Here is a 24848-nt window from a genome sequence, read left to right on the forward strand (position 1 = left end):
TTCTAAATCACAACAATAACTATCAAGATCCCAACCAATATTCTGCTAGCAATTCTCGGTTTTTAATACCAATATCATTATCCAAATAATGTTTAAACCTCCGTTTAGCACCACTTTCCTCTTTTATCTTATCAACTTTACAAATCCCTCTCAACGCACTGAACTCGTCCATTACTGACCGAGAAACAAGATTCACGTGGGACACAGCCTCGTGAATGCCTCTTTGAACCTCCTTGATTTGAGCAAACCTTTTGCATTCCTTCAACTTGAGAGAGTTCACCCGAGTATTTAGGAGAGAATTACTGTCAACATTGAGGAAATTAAGAAGTCCGTCTTCAACGGAGACCCTGTGCATGAAACAGTCGTCTCCGCAGTCCGTTAAAAGGCTTATATCCTCTAATAAAGAGGAGCTAGTCCGCACTGGAAAAACGTCTAATTCAGAGGAATGTGTTTTTGGAGAGAGCATATCTAGATACACGAAAGTGTCACTGCAAACAACTTGCTCCAGGAGACTGTTCCTTTCTCCCTTCGGCTGTTTCTTTTTCAGAAGTTTACCCAAGTTCAGATAAACAAACTGTAGGTTTAGTGCCTGGGTTTGTTCAAGGAACAGTTTTTGTGGGGCTAGAGAACGTTTAACTCCAAAGAAATGTCGGGCTATGTCTATCTCAGTTAATTTTCTTTTTGAGGAGGAAATGTTTAGAAACTCCAGGTTGACTAGCAGTCGCCGTAAATCCGAGTTGAAGTACTGACTGTATTGTTGGAGTTGGTATGGTGCAATGTGGTTATTGCAGGACAGTGACAGGCACCCCATATTCAACATAACACTCTGAAATAAAGTAGAAATATTAACCTAATCATTTAAGTTGGGTAAGGATTACTGGGTGGCGCTCAGCCTGTTATTCCGCCGAATCGATCTATTCGGCGAACAGAGATGAACATTGTAGCCTGGGGTCCCCAGGTAAGGTAGCGATCAATCAAAGTTGTACATTTTGCGTGAAAATAAACCGCGTTATTGAAAAATGGTGAAATATTAGAATGCATTTCAGTCCCGTTAATTTAAAACCATCCCTACCTCTGTTTTTGGCGGGTTGAATTTCAGAACCAAAAACTCCGAATCTGTTGGCAAGGCTATGTTCGGATTGTTAGAAGTTAGGATAATCGGTCGTTTGGCAACTTGTGTCAGAGCTACAATTGCAGCAAGGAATCCTCTATCTTCTTCAAATGCTATGTCAATCTGAAACAGGTTCAAGTTTAAATCAATTTTGAAGACGTAGTTTTTTAGGACTGAATTCACGATTCTACGAGATTGTGCCGCTGCTTGCTTTTTTGTCTTAATTATGAAAGAAACACTGAGATGTACAGCATCTTGAATAATAGTGTGGGTTATGAAGAGAGAGGTGGTTGATCGTCTAGGTTTGAGATAGGTTGATTAGGTTCAGGACTTTAGTTCCAACAGACTATCTGTCTGTTCCCACAATGGAACTTGTAGGTTGCGTTGTGTTTTAGTTAGAGTGAGTTGACCAAATAATACGACTTGAAATCGGGTTGGTTGTAGCTATGTATCAATGTATCAATGTATAAATGTATCAATGTATCAATGTATCAATGTATTAATGTATCAATGTATTAACAATTAGGAACGATGATAGGTTTTACTATGTCTTTGGGATGCAGTCAGGAAGTCAAGAAGTGGGGAATTATAGGTGTGCCCAGGGTTTAAAAAGGGTATCACTCGTGTTGGTCATTGGGCCGACACGTGTGATCCACGAGATGAGTTTCGAGTTCCTGATTGGGGGGTCGAACGGGCTGGGCTCCAGGAAACGATTATCTTAAATGAGCATGAGCTGGACAAACGAGATCAACCAATCAGGGTTTTCCGTTTATCCATTACTCCATTATTGCACCGTTTCCGGTACTTTAATTATCGCATCATAGACCGTTATTTCATTATTTCACAATCTATTACAAATACCCGCAATGTTATTCAGCCAAAGCTTGTTCACTTCTGGTGTCACAAATCATATAAGTGGGATGCTTTAATTATCGTCATGACCTCTAAGTGGGTTCACGCCATTACTTTTGGCTGGCAAGTGCCGTTTGTGACCACTTGAGCTGGCAACCTGCCAATACAGGTAGACAGCTGGAAAATAGCCAACAAGGTATGGAATTATTGTAAGGCTTATAGCAAGGAGAGAAGTGGACCCACAATCTTCCCCCCTCAGGAAAAAAATTCCAAATTTTGTCAGGAACCTACCATCGTTTTACAATCAATATCGGAAATGAAATTAAATTAAATTTACACATGTTGAAAGAAATAATTTAATGTTATGAGTAAATATCTTGAATGAAGTCCATTACCCTTTTAATTTGTTTATAAAGTGGACGAATAGTTAAATCACACGAAGAATTAGTTTTGAAAATAACAATATATTTTTTGACTTTATCTTTTTATCTTAAGACACAAGAATAAATATTTGTATATAGTTTGTCACAATCAATATGTAACTAGAAACATCGGTAACTGAAGATTCTTTCTGCATTGTAATCATAATTAATTTTAACAAAGTTTGTTTCTCGTTACAATTGTGTGTGACCACTTATAAATTCACATATAAATCAATTTAATATATATTTTCCATTACTTTACGTTTTTCAATTTTGAACGACACCTTGAAGGTTTAAAATAGTGCGTTGGTTGGTGATTCAAATTTGTGGTTAATCTTGGTTAAACCATTTTAGTGCTTTGTTCCTATTGAAGATAAATTTGTAATCAATGTAAGTCATTAGTTCACTTGGCAAATGTTCGTAACTCTTAGTATTATATAGGCACGATAGTTCAATATAAATTTCCAGGATTATTGTTAGTTCTTTTAGCAAATGAAATTTTTTAGGAGCCTTTTTTGCATATTACACTGTTTTGTAACAGTCGTTTGAAGAATCTTTTATTATGTTGTTCTAGGTAAGCTGATATTACACACATCAATGGTTTTTTGACAAGGCATTTCTGATATAACTGCTGGAAAATGAACTTTGATGTTTGGATGAAACTTTGTGGAGATTTTGTTTTGGCTGCAAGGGTCAGTTCATTTTTTAGTTTTATGAGGCGAGGAAGGGATGGGGCATGTACGATTTTCGGGTAACATCGAATTGTGAGTTGCGATGCTAGATTCGCTTATTTGCACCCATTTGTTGAGGAAATACGGGTCCAGCAGATGTCGTAATTTACGGCTCACAGCTCTTAATTGGAGGATGTCGTCAAAGTGTAACAATAGCGCTATATTGAACAAGACTTCCTGGGGGAGAAAAGAAAACATGGCGAATTGAAGCAACGAATGCAATAAGTGGTGTGAGAGTAGGCCGGCCTCCAGGAAAACTGATTCTTGTGCCCGGAGTTGATGGCATTTTTCTATGGTAGTGAGCTAATTTGGATCCTGGTGTTGTGTGTAAAGAAGTGTCATGGTTCAAAAGATTTAAAACCTGTCGTGATGCCGTGTTGTTTTAGAACTTGTGACACTCCCATTGTGGAGGAACTGCCCCCGATGGATTGTGGATCCCGAGGGGGATAGTTCATGGAACGAGAGACGGGAGTCTGGCGTACTGCATGCACCATTGGCATTACATGAGTGCAGTGCGTCAGTACAGCAGGTTCAAGGGACACGACAGCCTGGTATGTTGGTTTCGTTCTTTTTTCTTATAGTCTTGATTTCATTTTTGGATCATTGTGTGTTACAGTTTTGATAAATGAATTTTTCTTTGTTGAAGGTCATGTTTTATTATTGCTGTGATTATGTGCAATTTCCAATTTTCAGCCCCTATGTGGCAAGGCAGAAACACCATAGATCAATATATGATCATGAGCAAGCGTAAAAGATGTTTCCCGATAGGATAAAATGAGGTAATTATCTAGCTGTTTTTATGCTGAAGTTATAGGTACGAAATTGTAAAATAGTACAACTGATTTCGTTAAAAGGCTCAAAAAAACAGATATGGGCGTATCTTGATTTTGTTGATGTTAACCAGTGAATTCAGTCTGTTTTTTGTAATGGTGTCGTTCAAAATTCGGAATTTCACGGTTTTAAAATACTTAATTGATGCAGCTCCAAGTCTGATATCGAGAGGCTCGGACACTGGGTACTTTTTAAGAGCTGTTTGAAATTGGTGCCTTTGCTTATTTAAAAATCGGTTTCTCCTTGATTTTGATAAATAATTTAAAATTCGACATTAAACCGTTTCAGTAATTTTAATAAATACTTTAACACACACCGCATTATTTAAAAGTTGCAAAAGTAGCGGTACCGTTTCTGGAGGTACAAGTGTTCTGTATTTGTTTTTTTGGAAGAACTGAAATAATATGAATATGATCCACAGTTTCTTGATATTTTGGATTTCGAGCTTTGTAATGCTTCATAGAGTTTTACATAGTCCTTATTGTTTTTTAAAGCTTTTAGCGCAGCGTGTAACCTGTTTGATGTGTGTCGCTCGAAAATAAATTGTAGAGCGTGTCTTTTCGGTATCAGATTTAGAATGGTTAGGTAGATGATTATTAGATGCACTGTTTGTGTTTTGATGTCCAGTTGAGAAAAGTGTCCATTTGTTGAGTCTCTGGTGGCCATTGTAGCCATTATAATAGGGACGTTAAAAACGTCGACATTGAAGTCATTTGAGGGACGTTGTGATTAACGTCGACATTGAAGTCATTTTTGGGGGACGTTATGAAACGTCGACATTAAAGTCAGTTTTGGGGGACGTTATGAAACGTCGACATTAAAGTCAGTTTTGGGGGACGTTATGAAACGTCGACATTAAAGTCATTTTTGCCAACTGCCAATTTATACTGCCAATGTTATGCTCGTTTTTGTGAAGTTTGAGTGAATGATTTATTCAATATTGGATTGAGCTTGTACTGATCGTGTTGAACGTTTTGGTGTTGATGAAGTATCTGATTGGAATGATTTTGATACTGTATTTGATGTTTTGTTTTGATGAATTATGATTGACGTCTCTTCCGGTTTCTCGTCGTTATTTTCAACTATATTCTGTCGTGGAGGTGGAACTGATCGGCTTGTTCCTCTCTAACGCACTCCAGATCTTTTATTAGTCGTGTGTAACAGAAATTGGTCCTGCTTTCCGATAAGCTGATGGATCCGTGTAAAGTTTAACTGCTGATGTTTTCTTGTTTTAGTCGCGAGTTCTTGAAACCACATGTTACTGTCCAGTGACGTCGTCCAGTGAATAATTTGGTAATGTCTTCCGGTCGGATAGAATACAAAACTCTACTTTGTAATTGGATTTGAGAGTACTCGTCACATGAGTAAAGTTCAGTTTCGTTGTCAGGAGTGTCTATCCAATTGATCTTCTAGGAGCTTCCAATATTAATTCCAATGACTGGATTTCCGTTTCCGAAAGTCAAGGCTCCTACTGAAACTTGTGCGACATAATGTTTACAGTGTACTTCTCCCGTTTTACATTGAGAAGCTTTGCTAAGACAAGTAATCTCAGGTCGTCTTTGTCTTTTTGGAGATATCGAGACAGACCAGCAGTTTAAGTGGTCGAGTTTCGTTCTGACCGTTCTGCGGAGTAAAACTGATCGTCTTTAAGGTATATCCGTTTAGTTTTACTCGAAGACAAGAGTTTCTTTGCTTTTTACAGGAACTGTAGCTGGCTCAAAGTGAGAAAGACGGCGTTAGGTTCCACGTACATTGTTGACAAGACAAAGAAGGAACTTGCGAATATCGGATTGTTGTTGACAGTTGACGAAGTACTCAAGGTCTTCAGCTAATAGTATAGCTGGAGACGTCGGTTGTATTAACAACCCTCTATTCACTCCATGAAATTCGTAGTTGAAGTTCACCTTCTCCCTGTACTCGTCAAATACCAAATTTTCGATAGCATACGTATACAGTGATGTAATTGCACATTGGAGTTCGTTTAGTCTCTCGTCCACGTTTTCTTGGTAATCCTTGATTAAGTAGAGAACATCTTTGTTGAATTGACGTTGTTGCACGACTTCATCATGAACTTGTTGGGTGAACTTGGAGAACTGATGATCGAGGTGAGCAATATGAGATTTAAGGTGTTTAATCTCATGTCGATTGAAGAAATTGAAGGCCATGCTTGCGAGCAATCCAGCACCAGGGATAGCAGCAATTGCTACAGGCACTCCCCGTTTTACCTTTTTGAAAGGGGTGCTGTTAGTGCTTGTTATGTCGTTTGCAGATCGTAGGTCTTCAAATCATCTTATATTGCGTTTCCAAATGTGATCAACAGCTTGGTCTCGAGCTTTATTGAGCGTGGTATACAGTGCAACATCATTTTGTCCGCAAAACTCGGCTCTAGTTGCAAATCTTTCTGCACATACAATGTTTGCAGTGTACGTGTGGTGTGTTACTTCGTTAATCTGTAAATTATCGAGATCGGGCTCGTCTTTTGCGACAGTTTGAAGTCCGAAGCATTCTGGGTCACAGAAACAAAGAGCGGTGCAGGAATTGAACTGAGTGTTGTCGTATCTTCTTAAGACTTTAAGAGCTGAACGTTGGTGTTTTGTCCTCTGTCTAGACTTTTAACCCAATAAAAGTATTTTTCAAATAAGTTTTGGTCAAGGTCACACTCGCTATTCATGCAAAATGTTGACCGTGCATGAGTTGAATTGATGAGTGGTTTGTTTACTCGAACGAACATACTGGCAAAGATTTTGCCACAATCCATGTGGTTGCTAAATCAACCCAGTGTTTAGGTTTCAGAGATGTAAGACCAATAAATGATAGTCCTCTTGAAGTGTCATGACTTTCTTCTGTGGAGTGATTCATTTTTGTTCTATTTCGGCCAGCTGACTTGCGAGAAAATCGACTGATGCTTCACTTTGTGAGGGTGAGACGTCTCGATTAGTTGTTGCCCAAGTGGTCGGAAATGTAATAGTTCCGATGTATAATTTGACACCATCAGGGGCAACGGAACTGCAAGATGTTGTTGAAGCCTTGTGGGAATATCTCCAGGTTGGTATCTATATAGCACCTGATTATGCATGAAAATATGCACCGTCGTGACTTCGCAAGATATTCGAGCGGCGTACTATTGATGCAGTACTTTCGTCTGGAGACATATACCCTTCCCTCCAGGAAGTTGTGTTTCCTCTGTAACTTACAGGTAACATGTTTGTGCAAAATCCTGGTTTAGGTCGGCGAAACTTTATCTCCACTGGCTTGCAATGACTGACAAGAATGTATTCCGAGTTCGAAGCAACTTCTATTATTGTTGAATCATTGAAATGATGACGGAAGATATCAGTAGGAATGATAACTTCCAAGAATTGCATTTTATGCGTTAGCTCTTGCAACAATAGTTTGATATCATCAACAGCCATCATTGGTCCTAAAAGTTGGTGTGCAGTGACTTGGAATCCGTCACTTTCCGTTTTGTCGGGTAGTTTACTTGGGTTTTCCAAGGCAAACGATTAGGAATTATGAGATGAGACGAGATTATTGTACCATTAAATGTTCCAATTTGTACGAACTTGGACTGTACCATTGGGTCTGGCACAATACATGTTACTGCAATCCCTTCAATAACTTGTATCGTAACGGCAGTCTGATATATCGGCAAGGTTGGAAATAGGCTGGTGAGTGTGTGTTTTTGTGACGTAACCTTCGCTGTAATTACATGATATTACGTCCGTCTGAACCTTTGTCATCCATTTCATAGGACAATCAAAATCTTTAATGACGGTGTCAGTTGTCCAGTTTCGTCAATGCATGATTTGGTCCTAATCAAGTCTTGGTATTGGCTTTTCGGTAAAATCTTATTGTGTATTGTTTTTTCTGTTTCTTTGCTGCTATGTTGTGCATCTCAGCAGCTTCACTTGGAGAGACAATGCGTTCGTTTTGAATCGTAACTTTTTTATGGTCCGTAGTATCACAGCTTTGAATTTGTTCAGGCCATCTCATTAATGTAAGGTGATTTTGTGCATCACAAATCATGGCACTTTGGCAATAAGTTATCAGCAATGTAAGAAGTAGTATTCTTTCTGTGTCGTATCGTGTCATCTGAAATATTGTTTCCGAGTCGAAGGTACCTATCCATCCTTTGGGAATCAGGGATAAGGTGATCAATCTTATATAATTCTCCGGATCATTTTTTATGTTTCACGTGTAGCTACACATTGCACAACTCATGACTCTGAACTGTAGGAAGACTCCACCCTACGGCTGTGTACTATTATTTTATTATTTCGGGCGTGAATTTATTTTGAATTGAATGTTGGGACGGTTTAGGAGATGGTAGCTCTCTGACTCTACCGCTAGCTGTAGAGCTTGACCGGGATACGGCTTGATGGCCGCCCTGGATTTGTTGCGGTGATATAGAGCTTGCTCTATCATTTTGCCGATGGGACAAAGTGTCAGAACTTCTGGAGAAAGTCTGGTGGCGCGGTGTTGACATCCTCTGTGACGAAAGTCTTCCCTCAGAATGGCCATTTCCGAGAGACAAGGATGAGATATACTCGCCATCAGCTTCTGCATCGGTGTTCTGGACAAGTGTTGACCGTTGGCATGGTAAAAGGAGCATTTCATCATCATCCTCGTATCTTCTCGAGGTAGTAGATGGTTGCGGACCTGTCTCAATTGAGTCTCCAATGACTTGTTGTTCTTCTGATTTTTCTGATTCGAGGTTATGTTGTTCTTCCAATTCTTCTGACTTGAGTTTATGTTGTACCATAATCTTCTTGAGTTCTTGATAGTATCTTGCATTTAGTGTTTTTGTAACTGAGATGGGACTTTTCGTGTCCTGTCGTGATGTACCATAATAATCTTTCCAGTTTTAATGTTGCATACTTTCAAGGTAAATTCGGAGGACTTTGAGTCATGTTGTTAGTCAATCAGTTGTCATGTAGTCAATCAGTTGTTATTCTGAAAATCGCCTCCGAGAATGGCGACATGAAGAAGTTTCTCCGTAATAAAAAAGCAATTATATTTCATCCGTCAAATTACAATAGGTAGTATTATTTTCCCTTATGCTGACAATTATGATCCATTATAGCAGCCATTAGTAGCTTCAAGTACACACTTGCTGTCGTTAATGGTATATACACTTCTGACTTCCTGTCCAAGAGATGCGGGCCACTGCCATGGAATGCAGTGTGCTATTTCAAGAGGGCGGTTGCGTTGGGAAATCCATCGCCTCTGATTGATCTGCTTTTCAGTTTCCCGATGATTTTCTCCAGATGTTGGCTATGCTCAACAAGTTTTGTGTAGTGGTCTAGTCCAGGTGTTGTGAGAAGCGAGTAAGCTACTTGCTCAGATCTTATTCCATTGATGAATGCATCCTGGAGTAACTCTTCTTTGGTGCTATCAGGCATCTTCTTGCATGTAGGAATTACATTGATCTTTTTCTCGAGTCGTTCCGCAAAGTCGAGGATGGTTTCTTCTGAGCTCTGTTTGATGTTGAATAGTTCGTCGACAGACATTTTGCTATTGTAGTTAGGGTCGAGCTTCTTGACTATCATGTCCTTGGCTGCATGCCAATCTGTTGTTTGTCTGTTAGGTTCAGTGACATAACTCTTGAAAAGCTTTTGTTATCCAGAAATGTGCAGAAAACTTTGAATGAAGCAGACGGAGGAAGACCGATGACTGTGCAGTAGTTGTCGAATGCCAGTAGAAAATCGTGGATGTCATCCCCATGATGATTGTACTCATGGGGTTTCTTCCCCCCAAAAAGCTTGAAAGACTCTTGAGTCGGAGGTGCTTTATGTCCTAGTCCAGGCATATCTTTGTGGTCAAACTTGTCGTTGTCAAAATGTTTATTGTTGTGGTGAAGCATTGTCATTGGTGGTTTGTAAGTAAGTGATCCAGGCGGTTGGTATGGTGTGTGTTGTGGAAAAGGTGTTGTGACATTTGTCTAAATCTGCTGAGTGCATTGGCTCATGTTGGCAGATGAAACTGACAGCGAAAATTGGCAGGAAAGGCAACAAAAGTGGTTACCAGTATAGCTCTATTCTCTAACCTGTAGTTCCCAATTTGGTTCGCAGTCGCAGCGCCACTTGTGGGTTATGAAGAGAGAGGTGGTTGATCGTCTAGGTTTGAGATAGGTTGATTAGTTTCAGGACTTTATAGTTCCAACAGACTATCTGTCTGTTCCCACAATGGAACTTGTAGGTTGCGTTGTGTTTTAGTTAGAGTGAGTTGACCAAATAATACGACTTGAAATCGGGTTGGTTGTAGCTATGTATCAATGTATCAATGTATAAATGTATCAATGTATCAATGTATTAATGTATCAATGTATTAACAATTAGGAACGGTGGTAGGTCTTTGGGAGGCGTTCAGGAAGTCAAGAAGTGGGAATTATAGGTGTGCCCAGGGTTTAAAAAGGGTATCACTCGTGTTGGTCATTGGGCCGACACGTGTGATCCACGAGATGAGTTTCGAGTTCCTGATTGGGGGGTCGAACGGGCTGGGCTCCAGGAAACGATTATCTTAAATGAGCATGAGCTGAACAAACGAGATCAACCAATCAGGGTTTCCCGTTTATCCATTACTCCATTATTGCACCGTTTCCGGTACTTTAATTATCGCATCATAGACCGTTATTGCATTACTTCACAATCTATTACAGATACCTGCAATGTTCTTCAGCCAAAGCATGTTCACTTCTGGTGTCACAAATCATATAAGTGGGATGCTTTAATTATCGTCATGACCTCTAAGTGGGTTCACACCATTGCGTTTGGCTGGCAAGTGCCGTTTGTGACCACTTGAGCTGGCAACCTGCCAATACAGGTAGACAGCTGGAAAATAGCCAACAAGATATGGAATTATTGTAAGGCTTATAGCAAGGAGAGAAGTGGACCCACAATAGTATAGGACATAGGTTGCACATAATTATACACTCGCGTACTGTACGACTCTGCAAACGGCGGCAAAACAGATTGAAAATAGACAGATATAAGCGCGTTTTCAAGCGCGCACACACAAATAAAGCGTTCGGAGATCTCGTTTTCCAGTAGAATTTGCTCGGCGCGAAAGAATGCTGGAGAAGTCGCTCGAAACATTGATGATATATTTGTTATTTTCTTGAATCAATGACCAAAGCTAAAGATGGTTCCGAATGAACAGATGGTTAGGTTTTACGACTCTTACGACACTCCAATTAAGTTGAAAATAACCCTATCCTATTGTCATGTGATCGGAGCAACCCATGATCACTTCCTTTATTAAAATCCCAAGTATACGAAACGAAACGAAACGAAACACTGTATTTACTACCCCGCTACTATGCGACAAAGATATTGTATAAAGTTAACTAAATAATTTACACAATACGGTGCCCATGTCTGAGCGGCTCTCCTCAAATAACTTTCTCTCCTCCTCGGAGCAGAAAGTTAAAAACAAAACACGGGTCTCATAAATCAAAAATACTAAATAATGTTAAAGAGATCATATCAGATTAACTGTCGCAAAAAATGGTTAAAGTATACATATTACATAATTGATTTTATTGACACACCGATAAAAACCAGAAAAACAAGAAGTGGATACTCGGAAAACAAAAAAATAACACAAAAAAAAAGACTAGAAGCCACAAAAAATAGCTTAACCAGGCTATAGTTGATCATACAAATAGTTCTTTAACTTACCCTTAAAAGAGACAATATTGTCGATGTTACGGACATTAAGAGGGAGAGAATTCCATGATTCAGGTGCATAGTTGCTGAACCGCCTGCTAGTTGCCTTCAATTTAGAGAACTTAGGTATCTTCATAAGAAGGTTGCATGCTGTTTTTGTTCTGGTTTCTTTGACAGCCTTATCATCTCTGTTCATTTGAACCAACTCTTGGAGGTACATTGGTGCCAATCCATGGGTCACTTTGAAACAGATGAGACACACTTTGAAAAATATCCTCTTTTCAACAGGGAGAATATGAGCTTTCTTGTAGAAAGGAGACAAGTCAGTATTTCTGTCATAGATGTCGTAAATGAAACGTATCCCTGCATTTAGAACAGATTGCAGCTTCTTCACTCTAGTCTTTGAAAGATTCATGTAAAGGGCATTACAATAGTCCAGCTTTGATATGATCAGTTGTTTGACCAGCATGAGCTTAACTCTCTCATCTAGATACTTTCTGATAGTTCTAAGATTGTTCATTGTCCAGGAACAGTTCTTCCTAACGTTGTTAATCTGCCTTTCCATGTTGAGAGATTCATCTAGTAACACTCCAAGACTCTTCCAGGTATCGTTTTTACATACAGTTGGTGTAATAATGGTGTCACCAAACTTTATTGCTATTTCAAGGTCAAACTTCTTCAGTACCAAAGGCTTTCCAATGACTAACAATTCTGTCTTGCTCTCATTCAGTTTCATGAAATTATTAACCATCCATACTTTGATTTCAGACAGACAGTCATTGATCCTACTAGTGACATTCTGCAGCTCCATGGGTCTCATCGGGTGGAAAGCTATATAAAGTTGTGAGTCATCTGCATAAAGCTGAATATCGAGACCATACTTTCTAGCTATTTCCTGGAGCAGCTTAATGTATAAGATGAACAGGATCGGTCCCAATAGAGAGCCCTGGGGTACCCCAAACAACAGACACAGGAAGTCAGATAATGAGTCATCTACCTTAACCTTGAAAAACCTGCCTGAGAGGTATGAACTAAACCATTTCAATGCAGAGTCCTTAATACCAAAATCTTTTGCCAGCTTCTTAAGAAGGATTGTATGATCAATCGTGTCGAAAGCAGCAGAGAGATCAAGTAGGACTACAATCACAATGTTGTTCTTCTGCACTTCCTTAAGAATATCGTCTGCCATCCTGACCATCAGGGTTTCACAACTGTGGTTCGCTCTGTATCCAGACTGAACTGGGCAATGCAGACTGTTTAAATGTAAGTGATTGTTTAACTGCTCAAGTACAATCTTTTCGATCAGTTTAGACATAACTGCAAGATTTGAGACTGGTCTGTAATTCTTCAGAATATCTGGATCAGCATTCTTCTTCTTGATAGTGGGCTTGACCAGTGCAGTCTTCATCTCGGCTGGAAACACACCTTGCGACATAGAACCGTTTATTATGTGCAGGAGGATCGGTGCCAACTCCTGAGAGCATTTCTTCAACATGAAAGTTGGAATAGGGTCAAGACTACAAAACTTGTTAGACATCTTAGAAATGGTGTGTAACAGGTGCTGCCTAGTGATGGAGTGAAATTTATCAAATGATGGCCCTGAATAGGTGCTTTCCAGATTCTCTGACGATGACAAGTTCCCTCCGATATGACTTCCTTCTTCTTCTATCCCAAGTCTGATATCATTCACTTTATCCGCAAAGAAAACTTTAAAACTTTCTGCCAGTTTTTTAGTGTCATTACCATGTGGCCTTTCTTGGGTAGTTTCACCCGTGAGTCTATAAACTTTCTTGTACAGAGCCTTCGTATCTCCCGCAGAGGCTAAGAGGGCTTTTCTATTGTAAGTAATCCTCTTCTGTCGCTCAATGACAATAAATTTGTTCCTGAGGTTGACAAAAATATCCTTCTGTCCCTTGCCTTTCCTCCAGGCTCTCTCAGCTGCTCTCCTCTGCCTCTGTAAAGCTTTCAGATCCTGATCCATCCAAGGTTTACCTTTGTCTTCACTCTTCATCTCCTTACTGATCACAGGACAGTGCTTGTCCATAAGTTCCAATAGAATACTATTGTACATCTTAACTGACTCATCAAGACTCTCAGAGCACCAAGCATCTCTTTTACAGAGATCAGAAACCAAAATATCTGCTTTAAAATCCTCAACCACAATACTTTTAAAATCACGGTATTTCATCACCCTAGTATCATTCAAAGAGGTCTTCAGGCTCACAGACACTACAAATTTAACAAGAAAATGATCTGATCTAGTCCCAGATTCCACAATGTTAATAGAAGTTATAGAGTCTTTAAAGACTTTGGTCGTTATCACGAGGTCAAGAGTTCCTCCTTGATTGTGAGTTCTTTCTAGTGGTACACATTGGATGAAACCAAGCTGATCAAGAAGGGAAAGAAACTTTGCGGGGTAAAGATCTTTAGGCCTTTCAACATATAAAAAGAAAAAAACCAAAAGTATATAATTTTTACGAAATTGACACTACTGAATTGTGGGACTGTGTTAAGTTTTAAAATAAGATTAGAGGCTTTCAAAAAAGAGACTATTTTAAACGGATCTGTAAATGATAGTCATTTTTGGTATGTTTCGGACGAAGTATTAGGAAAGATTGAGGGATTTAATTATGCTACTAATAAAGAGAAGCACAATAAATATCTTGTGTGTAATCCTCATGTTGCTAAAAAACGCTTTATCAACTTATATAATAGTGGAAAGTATGTAAATTAGATTCATTTTAACTTGGTTGTTTAGGCCAATAGATTTAAGATAATTTGTAAACTTTAATTGATATATTTTTGATGATGTGTGTCGTGTGATGATGTTTGTGTCATTATATTTTGATTTGATTTGATTTGAAGACAATAAAACGCCAAAAAATGCCTAACAAATCTTTCAGAATATGTCGTTTTCAGTTTAAATGCGACGGGGCAATTGTACGGTAGAGTTGTTATCTCTCACATTTATTTTGATTGAAAAATAAGCATAACAACGAATATTTTAAACTGCTACAAATTTTTTCAGAGTCTGAAGTAGAGTCGGTGTTAACCCGATGAAAGTGAATTTTGGCGACGGATGAAAATTACCATATCTACAGGTAAAACATTGGAATATCTACAAAATTTGTCGTAAGTGCAGCATCAATCATGTAGTAGAATGAGGAGTAAAAACGGTCATAGAACAGACAAGGCTGGTCGGTCGGTCGACCGACCTCCGACCGGCGTTCACCTACCGCCGACCGGCGCCCGACCGACCAGCGTCCAGCATTGTCTGTTCTATGACCGTAAAAATATTACCCTTGACAAACTTCCTCTAGTCAAATGTCAATATATACATTATACAATATACATCCAATATAAATTATACAAAGATACATGTGATATACGTCGTGCCCAATTAAAATTACTGCAATACCGGCTTGGATTGTTGATAATGGATTTTCGCCGATGATGAATATCAGTTTGAAGATAATAGAATTTCAGAGCATATTTGAATATTTTGATTTTAAGCATGCCTTGATGCCTGCAACACTGTTCAAGATGGTACAAGGTTTTTTATTTTACTGGTCACGTTGTCTCTAGAATGCGAGGCAAAAGGAACGCTCAAATTTATTTCTGTTTTGTGAAAAATGTTGGGGAAAATTTCCGCATTTTTAGTTTGATATCACGTGATCCCTTGAAGTCCCTGATGTCAGCTTGCCAGGCTCGTTAAACTAACGAGTCGTTAATTGATATTTCCCTTAATGACCCCTTACTTGGGAACTAATTCTGTGAGCAGAGAAACTATGTGATCTGATGGGGACCCGTACTACTTCCCTCTCTCCCATGAAGTTAATTCTAAATTTAGAATTAACCTCAAGGCTCTATCATATCGGGTATTAAAGATTGGTCGAAAATTCCGCATGAATCACAGGCCAGTAAAACATGTGGAGGTTCTTAGTACATTACATAAGGAATGAACAAAGGATATACCGCATCCACTAACAACTATCCTCGGAATCTTCAAATAATCTAGATGTTAGGAGGATGTACGTGATACTGCTGTCCAGAAGCAATCCTCTGGACTGCATCTTCTTGCAGTCTGCCAAACGCCCAAACCAACCAACAGTAATCAAAATCAAGTATGTTGCTCGGACAAATTCACGTATGTGATGGAATTCCTTTGTGGTAAAAGCAGTCAAAATAAAAATCCGTTAATAAAGATTGTAATGGCATTGTAGTGCTTATTGAAAACACTAATTCTCCTGAGATTTTGTGGAAAAAAAACTCATTAATTATACCCTCTAACCAATACAGATGGATGTACCTGGTACCAGCCTTTCTAAAAAACGTTTACTATCGAAGTCCGGATACTACCCTAATCCCAAGCCTGCTTTCACCGAAATATCAAATATGTTTCGGTGGAATTCCAAGGAGCTGTGTCGGGCTGGTGGATAATGATGAAGTCTGGGACTCTGGATCTAATGGAAGTGTGCATGAGCTCGTTTTTGGAATCACGACATGTCCTAATTTCAACAATTTAATGAGACCTCTTTGCAAAAAAGGAGACCGGTCTGAATAGCCTTTGATCTACAACATTTTTGTAATTCCGAACATTTATAATCTTGCAGAATTTAACTCTGCACGAAATCGTGATTATATTTTTTGATTAAAGCAACGATGCAGCCCCTAGTCAGTAATCAGCTATTTTCCCAGAAAAAAAAAGTCGATTTAGCTCACACGTTAAGATGAAAACGTCCAAACTTTTCTCTTTATAAATGCACAAATAATACTATGCTGTTATCATTAGGACACTTCACAGTGCTTTCATGCAACAATGAACAATAGACAATACATCTCCATTCTTCATTGGTATTATATTTATATTGGTCGTTCGTCAAATCTCTATAAATGAACTTTGAAATTCGGTCCATGAACGAATATTCCCCAAGATAGCCCTTCGTCTGGAACTGATGCTGTAAGCTCAGCAAGTACCTGTGACACATTCGTACGGAGACAACAATTAGTTAATCAAATTCTAGCATTAGCCTAATCTATTCACACAATTTGGACTTTGAAGCAACTATCTCAGATGCAAGCGACGCCTACTGTACTTCAGGGAAATCTTAGATATTTCCCAGAATTCTCTCACTAGTCATAAGTCAGGAACATGGAGAAACTTCACCGATGGATTGTTTATGTTCGTTTAAAATTGGACATGAATTATTTATGCATTATGCAAATATGCCGTATATTAAGCAAGTGTCATTTTATGACCTTCACCCAAATCTATACTATTTCATCATAAAAAGCGTCCAGAAATGAGTTGAAATTGCAAATTGCTTCCTAACCGCAGACACCTCTGCCCTGACCTGAAGATTTAGGAAAATACTATGGAGCTTGTCTAATCGTATCGCCTAACCGACTTATAGCAAACAGTAGTATGAAATACAGTTCCCCAAATTGAATTTTTCTGAATTATGATCGCATTATCCGCCAGACCTAAAGTCCGACAAAGCTCGAAATAATTCCATATAGCCATCAACGTACACAAAGAAATCACATACCTAATTACAGAAATCTGGTTACCGTAATAACTCCGTCCAGAATATTTATTTCTCATTTCTCTGATTTAGTTTTGTTGCACCATGCGAGCCTGGCAAGTAATACTCGTTCTCCTTCTCCTGGTCACTCTGCTGGACGCGCAGAAAAATAAAAAAGGAGGAAAAAACAACAAGAATAACAAGAACAAAGATGTCAGTAGCCGCCAGGACGACCAGGACGACCACGATGATGAAGAAGGACCCCAAAACATGGAAGACGACTCAAGAGACGACTCAAGTGACGACTCAAGAGAAAAGGAACAGGACAACTCAAGAGAAAAGGAAGAAGACGACTCAGGAGAAAATGAACTTCCTCTGCCCAGGAACACTATGCTGACAGAGGATAACGATGTTGAGGTGGATGGGATGTACCAAATGTTCAGCGGGGATGCCAACTGTAAAGTCTCCTGCAAAGGCTCCGTCAGTGGCATGACCACACTCGACCCCAGATATCCCTACTATCGGTACATCAACGTGGACATTACCAACTGCTTCAAAGACGACCTTGTTTTCCCTCCAGATTTTGCACCAAGACACCATGATTTTGAACAATGGAATGCCACCGTTACCAAACTTCAGTTCTACAGGATCAAAGACCCCAACGTCCATCAGATCCCTAAACGTCTCTCCCGCCCGACCGAAGTAGAGAGCACACGTCGTTACTGTAGCGACGAAGATGGATGCCAGCCAACTAAGAGGCATTTCGGATTCGTGGTATTCATCCCAAGGTTCGACATGCAGGTTAAATGGAAGGTAGACTGGGAGGTACACGCCCGAAACCCTTACATTAACATGGATGAAGATAACCAGGGATACTGGAACTACGGTGACTGTGATGGAGTTGTGGAGGAGTACATGGAGGATACAAGGTATCAGAACAAAGCGTTCTCCATCAACCAGGACCGTGGTTACTCTTTCTGGAGGTCTGTTGAGGAACATGATGAACAATGAACATGATGAACATTGTGGAGATATGAACTGGAATTAGATTTTGATAGTTTGAAACATTAATCTTGAAAGTAAATTAGCTATCTTAACCGTGGTGTTATCTACTATCAACACTGGAAATATTAAACTTAGCCATCATCTGATATAAGAAATAAACGTTTAAGAGAGTAGCAGAATTCGATCTTTTGGTATTCGCAGTACAGGCTATCGTACCCTCAACCAATTTAAAGCATGAATTACTTAAATTGTGTAAATTTTATAGTGAATTGTGATGTAGATTTTATGAATATTCTTTTAAGAATTATATAAAAATCGCATTTTTAATTAAAGAAAATTAACGAAAAGAAAAGAAACAAAAAGTTAAACAAACCTCTTCCAACGCAATCAACGACAACTTTTCCACTTTAGATCCAGCCTCCTGCACAGCGGCCACACTATTGCTCTCACTTTGTTTCGCTAACTTCAGCTTCCCTTTTCCTTCTTGATTCTTCTTCTTTCTCTCTTTCCCCTCTTCTGACTTCTTCTTTTTCCGAACCTTCGAAGGCTTGTCCACATTAATGATTTCAGAAGAATTCTTGTCGGTTTTCTTCGGCTTGCTGTAAAAGTTCTCCAGTCCTCCAGCACTCTTTCTTTTCTTCCGCCTGCAATTGACAAACAATTAAAAAACCCAGTTTTAGAAAGCGAAATTCGCCCAGCTGGCCCAGAGCCAAGTCTATAAACGCAGACCTGCAAATTGGAGTATCGTAAATCATTATTACTTGGCTGCGTTTTTGGCAGATATGTCCGCTACAAGTTTGGTGAAGTCTGCAGCCCCTGATTTTCCCGTCACGCAGTGCGACTGTGAAGCCTCGGAGAACAGCTCCGCTACGTTCTTCCCGGTACGTTCCGAGCTCGCATTTAGCTCCTTGACCTGCAGTAGTTGGGAGTGTCACAGAATAGTCACAGTGTATCGAATTAGTAGTCAGGGTGGTCAATGGGGCCTGTCTTGACTGATTGGGTTTTACAATAGTATGGGATTTATAACTTTATGGTACAAATTAAGGCAAATCTTCTCGCCGTTAATTTGATTTATTTAAAGGTTTCTGGGATATTCTTAACTGAATTATCTGCGCTACATTTTTGGAGCAGCAAATCATGTTTTTGTCCACGAATTTGACTTGTTTTAAAGCTAGTAACGGCCATCATCCATCCATCCACGGCATACAATCAAAAAATAAAATCGTGCATAAAACAGCAATTCTGTGATAAATAATGTCCAAAAATTCAAATATCTTGAGCCCTGACGATCACTTCGAAACCATCATTCGCAGTCATTTTGAACCCCGCTCGCTTCAAAGCATCTAACTACAAACGAACTCCTAGTTTGGGGGTTTTCAAGTTTTCAAACTTCAAAATACTCTAGAGCCTTTTCCCGACTATTTGGTTAAACATACTAGGAAATAAATAAATCAAATTCCTCAAATTAGAGAAGCCGTTCTCGGTAAATTTTCCATGTTTACAACGGACATCGTATTATTATCGTATGATTATAATAACTGTGGTCCATTCCGTAAGAGAGATAACCAAACATACCAGCTTTGTAACGATACATATTTTACCCGTATAAGGAATTTTACCAGAGCCCGGTACGTGGGAACCAGTACATTTCACTATATTGCAATTAATTAGTTCAAGCAAATAGAAGTCACACTTTTAACATTAGCGGTATTTCATTATTTATAAAACATTTTATTCATTTTTTTGCGTTATTATTTATAATTTTTTGCATATTATTCGTTTACTTATTTTTAGACAGGCTAAGTCAGCAGCATAGCATTGTCTAGTTTACAGTTCTAACTTCATAATTGACGCGTACATGATTATTAAGGCAAGATATGAGTACGTGATTACTGATTGTGAGCGATATCTCATATCATAAGGAGTGAGTTGCATTCCGTAAGATAACAATGATCTAGAGTTCTACGGGTACCAAGTGCAGAACTACCGCGATACCGTAAGATAATAATGATATATATATTACCTTGTATCCTAGCTGATTAGCACAAGTAGCTATATATTACCTTGTATCCTAGCTGATTAGCACAAGTAGCTATATATTACCTTGTATCCTAGCTGATTAGCACAAGTAGCTATATATTACCTTGTATCCTAGCTGATTAGCACAAGTAGCTATATATTACCTTGTATCCTAGCTGATTAGCACAAGTAGCTATATATTACCTTGTATCCTAGCTGATTAGCACAAGTAGCTATATATTACCTTGTATCCTAGCTGATTAGCACAAGTAGCTATATATTACCTTGTATCCTAGCTGATTAGCACAAGTAGCTATATATTACCTTGTATCCTAGCTGATTAGCACAAGTAGCTATATATTACCTTGTATCCTAGCTGATTAGCACAAGTAGCTATATATTACCTTGTATCCTAGCTGATTAGCACAAGTAGCTATATATTACCTTGTATCCTAGCTGATTAGCACAAGTAGCTATACATTACCTTGTATCCTAGTTGATTAGCACAAGTAGCTATATATTACCTTGTATCCTAGCTGATTAGCACAAGTAGCTATAGCCCCAGATTTGCCGACCCCCGAGGGCCCGGTGATAAGAACTACATTATCTAACCACCGCACTTCTTCTCCGTCTGTATCAACGTACTCTGAGTCAGAGTCGGAATCCGAGTACGAACTGAAAATAAATATTCTTCTAATATTCTTCTAAGTTCTAACTTTTATGTTTCAAATGTTTTGCAAAGCGTCTACAAAAAGATAAATAGATAATTTCGCTACCATATAAAATAAAGGAAGCAGTTATTAAGACGGTCATATAATGTATATCGTACATTATGGTGGTTATTCAGCAGCTGGCATATAACTTACTTGTGTTTCTTCTTTTTTCTAATTTTCTCATTAAGAAGTCGAACCCTCCAGCCGTCCAACCATTTGTAAAGCTGCTTAACTTCCGACTTATTACCGATAATCTTCTTGTAGTCCACCGGGCAGTAGATCTGATTCCAGGTCCTATCCTCCCACTGCTGTAACTAAGTGAAATGGTTCATTATTTGGGGTTAAAAAGTTAGTCAGACGTAGTACCTCCGGGACCTTTTATGAATAAACAGTGAACGAACGTGAACGTCAAATTTTATGATTACCTCAATAATTAGGGCCGATATTAAATACTTATCAAGAGGAAATTATAATTATTGCATAGCATATTTTAATAAATTAAATTTGACATTTGACAAAGATACACTCAACTAATTAATGCACCAACCTCTTTAGGCCCCTCCGAGAGGAGATGACTGGGGGCTCTCTTACAGTTAGTGTATTGCTCAACTATGTTCTCTACATTACTACTGGGATGGTTAGTGGTCAGCTCATCAACACACTCATCGTACCTCTTGCTACAAACCTGAGATAAAATATCATTATTCATTTGTATTCTAGACAAAATGGATATAATCACTAGAATTTTATTAAAAGTTGCATTTCAGGTTGCAGGAATAAAAAGAACTGAAGTTAAAACAACATTACCTGGGATTTGTTAGTTGGAGGTTGAGGGATCTCGTGTCTGAAGCCTGTTCTAAGGGCGTCCAGATCAAGGTCAAAGTCCTCTAGATATTCTGGGTCCTGAAATAATATTATGATGGCTATTTATTCACAATATGATTCTGAGATGATTCTGCTGTAACGTTTTTAAAAAACTACCCTCAAATTCACCAACAAATTCAATTTCGAACTTATCGTAAAATTCACTTACATCTTCTAACAGAGGGTACATGATGATTTCTTTTGATAATCCACAGTGTGATATTTTGGGCCAAACGACCTCATCTGATAACTTTGGAGCACTGTAAAATATTGAGTATTTATGTATCCTTTCCGATGGGATTAATATTAATCCCATTACAAACACAATAGTTTGCCAAGTAAAAAGCAACAATTCTATTGTTATAGTTTAGGAATTTATAAAGCCACACCAACAAATAAACCTGGCTGCAGAAGCAGGAGTAGGAGAACTACTAGACATGTGAATTGGAGAACTCCTGTTGGAGGACGACACCAGCATCAGTTTCTTAGCTTCCTGCATGAGACTGGAACTACTCATTCGGGCAGGTTCTGCTGCCTTCTTCTTCTTGTCAGCTCCTTTACCACCTAGTGCAATAGTTTAATAAACTAGTACGTCATATCATAACTAAAGTCTTGAAGTTAAAAAGTTGATTTTCATCTTATAAACATTGGAATAAAATTTGCCAAATCAAATCGTGTGGTTACCTAAAACTGCTGATACGGATCGTCTAGGCTTGGGTTTATCATCGATTATAAAAAGCTCATCTTCTAAAGGAGGTGTGTTCTCTTTCCCTTTCTTTTTGCTGGGGGTCTTCTTTTTACAACTCTTCCGTTTTGTATCATCTACAATGGAGTTGATTATAAAACCTAAAGAATCAATTCATATGTTGGAACGAACTAAATATGGTTATTGAAACTATAATATGCCATAGAAAATTTCAAAGATCATGTGATTATCATATTCGACAAGAGTTGTAAGCGAAATTTAATCATAATTCTGAAAATTGAGAGTTTAAAAAAGCAGCACAGCTTACCTTCATCCTCAGATAAATCGATAGTAAATCGTTCAACTGGCTTTCTTGTTCTCCCACTTCTGCGACCAGTTACACTGGTATCCATAGTAGATACATGATCATCTTCAGTTGAAGCTTGTAATGTGGGGGATTTACTTCTTTTATGTTCTGATTCAACAGCTGATGAGATTTTAATTTCTTCATCAGAATCTGATTCTAACATCATCTTACTTCTTCGACCAAAACTAGAATCGACATCAGCCTCTTCATCATCTGAAGTTGAACTACTAGCATCACGTTCTGGAGATTTACTCCTTCCAGATTTTTCTGGTTCTGCACTAGTCAAATTATCCATTTCCTCATCAGAATCTGATAAAACTAAATGGTTCCTGCTCTTACACTTGGCTCTGATAGGCGAATCTGTAAATTTTACAGGACTGGTTGACAATTTAAGACAATCTTTTGCTTTCGATGCTAAAATTGAATCAACCTTATTTACATGATTTTTTCCAAAAACTTTCTTTTCTTTGTTCTTAGGCAACAGTTTTACAACGTTTTTCTTACCAGATTTAGATTTAGAGTTTGACGGACCAGCTTTATCTGGGTTGTCCTTTGGCAACACTTCTTTAACTTTAGATTTAGAGTATGACAAAACATCCTTCACAGATTGAGGTGGGCTCTTGGTGCAACCATTAACCACTTTATCTAGATCATCCTTTGGCAACACTTCTTTAACTTTAGATTTAGAGTATGACAAAACATCCTTCACAGATTGAGTTAGGCTCTTGGTGCAGCTATCAGCTTGTGTAGATGTTTGCTGCTCAGCTTCAGGGATCACAACCATGGGAGGGAGAGCAGCTATGTTATTTTGCTTCACACGAAGCGTTGACAAAGAGAGCTTTCTCCTCTTACCAACATCACTAGTACTGACAACACCTTTTCTTTTTGAAGAGCTAGATGGTGTTGCATTGGATTCTTGTAGCAAATCCTCTATAACGATACAGTCAGAAGGTGCTGGTTGCCTGTCAGTACTTTGAGATGGTTGCTTGAAAAACTTATGTAATGTACCTGATGTTGACATACTAGAAATTGTTTATTTTAATTGAGTTATAATTGCTAGAATTTGCACCGGTCAAGAAAAATTAGCTCGAATTAATTTTTTTCATTTACCACGAAATATGATCTCTTCAGACTTCAGTAAAATAAAACTTTCAAACAATATACATTATATGGTCATTGTCCAGCTATGAGGTTGGGCACCCCCGAAAGTAAAAAACCAATAAAACGGTAAAATATATTCCCAATAATTCGGCTGTCTGACTGAGTGACTGGATAAATTTAATTTACAGTTTATATCTCGACCGAAATCCACACATTTTAGCATTAATGCGCAAAGCTTCTCTCAACTATTTTCACAGTCGTTCCTGAAGTAACATTAAACAACCCGCATTAAGAGATTACTATTCGGATTCCATACAATTAGCTTTAGTTGTACAGGAAACAGTTTTAAAAACTTTTATCAGTCAACGAATTGATTGGAAATAAAATATTACACAAACGATATTTAAATAATACAACTTTTAAGTAATGAATAAAAACTCTGATCAAGTTACATTTTAACTAGTAACGGTTAAAAAGAATGAAGTATTATCAACTAGGGAGTATTGACATTCCGTTGAAATGGTTTTTATCTCTGACGCTTCCTCTTTTTGAGAGGTTGACCCTTATTCTTTGTTTCGATTTGTTGCTCTAGTTAACATCCTGAGGAACAATACTGTCATATAAATGAATGAATAGAAGTAGCTCAACTCTAATAGCTAGACCTATTCAACTGATCAGTACAATCTTATTTTTAGTAATAGTCAGTTTAAGTGGTAACTTTTGTTTTATTATATTATTATGATACATGATTCAAAAATAAACGAATCGAAAAGCCATAACTTACTCTTCAGCTAATTCATTGAGTTGTAATGTATACTTTTCAAGTTCTTCAAGAGGGAGTTCATGTGCCTTACTCGGGAATATTATAACCGGGATAAAGTGGTGGGTTTTGGAAGATTCCGCCATATTTTTCCCGGTCAAAAATTTTACCAGTCATAAAAAAACCCGCCGACTC

The 24848-nt window shown here is 38.4% G+C and overlaps 1 protein-coding gene across 1 annotated transcript; it reads right to left on the reverse strand.

Annotated features, from left to right (window-relative positions):
* LOC134816460 (uncharacterized) lies at positions 1-24493 on the reverse strand. Its single transcript, XM_063825310.1, has 12 exons — positions 22754-24493; positions 22425-22562; positions 22142-22304; positions 21910-22000; positions 21684-21779; positions 21424-21561; positions 21030-21190; positions 20688-20838; positions 18906-19057; positions 18518-18788; positions 1073-1234; positions 1-826 (listed from the first exon to the last, which is right to left on the reverse strand). The coding sequence occupies exons 1-12, from the start codon at positions 23811-23813 to the stop codon at positions 23-25; spliced, it is 3387 nt and encodes a 1128-aa protein (XP_063681380.1). The 5' UTR covers positions 23814-24493; the 3' UTR covers positions 1-22.
* Between the last annotated feature and the right edge of the window lie 355 nt (positions 24494-24848).

Source organism: Bolinopsis microptera, chromosome 6 (genome assembly GCF_026151205.1).
Source record: "Bolinopsis microptera isolate Bmic1 chromosome 6, MBARI_Bmic_1.0, whole genome shotgun sequence".
Taxonomy (NCBI): Eukaryota; Metazoa; Ctenophora; class Tentaculata; order Lobata; family Bolinopsidae; genus Bolinopsis; species Bolinopsis microptera.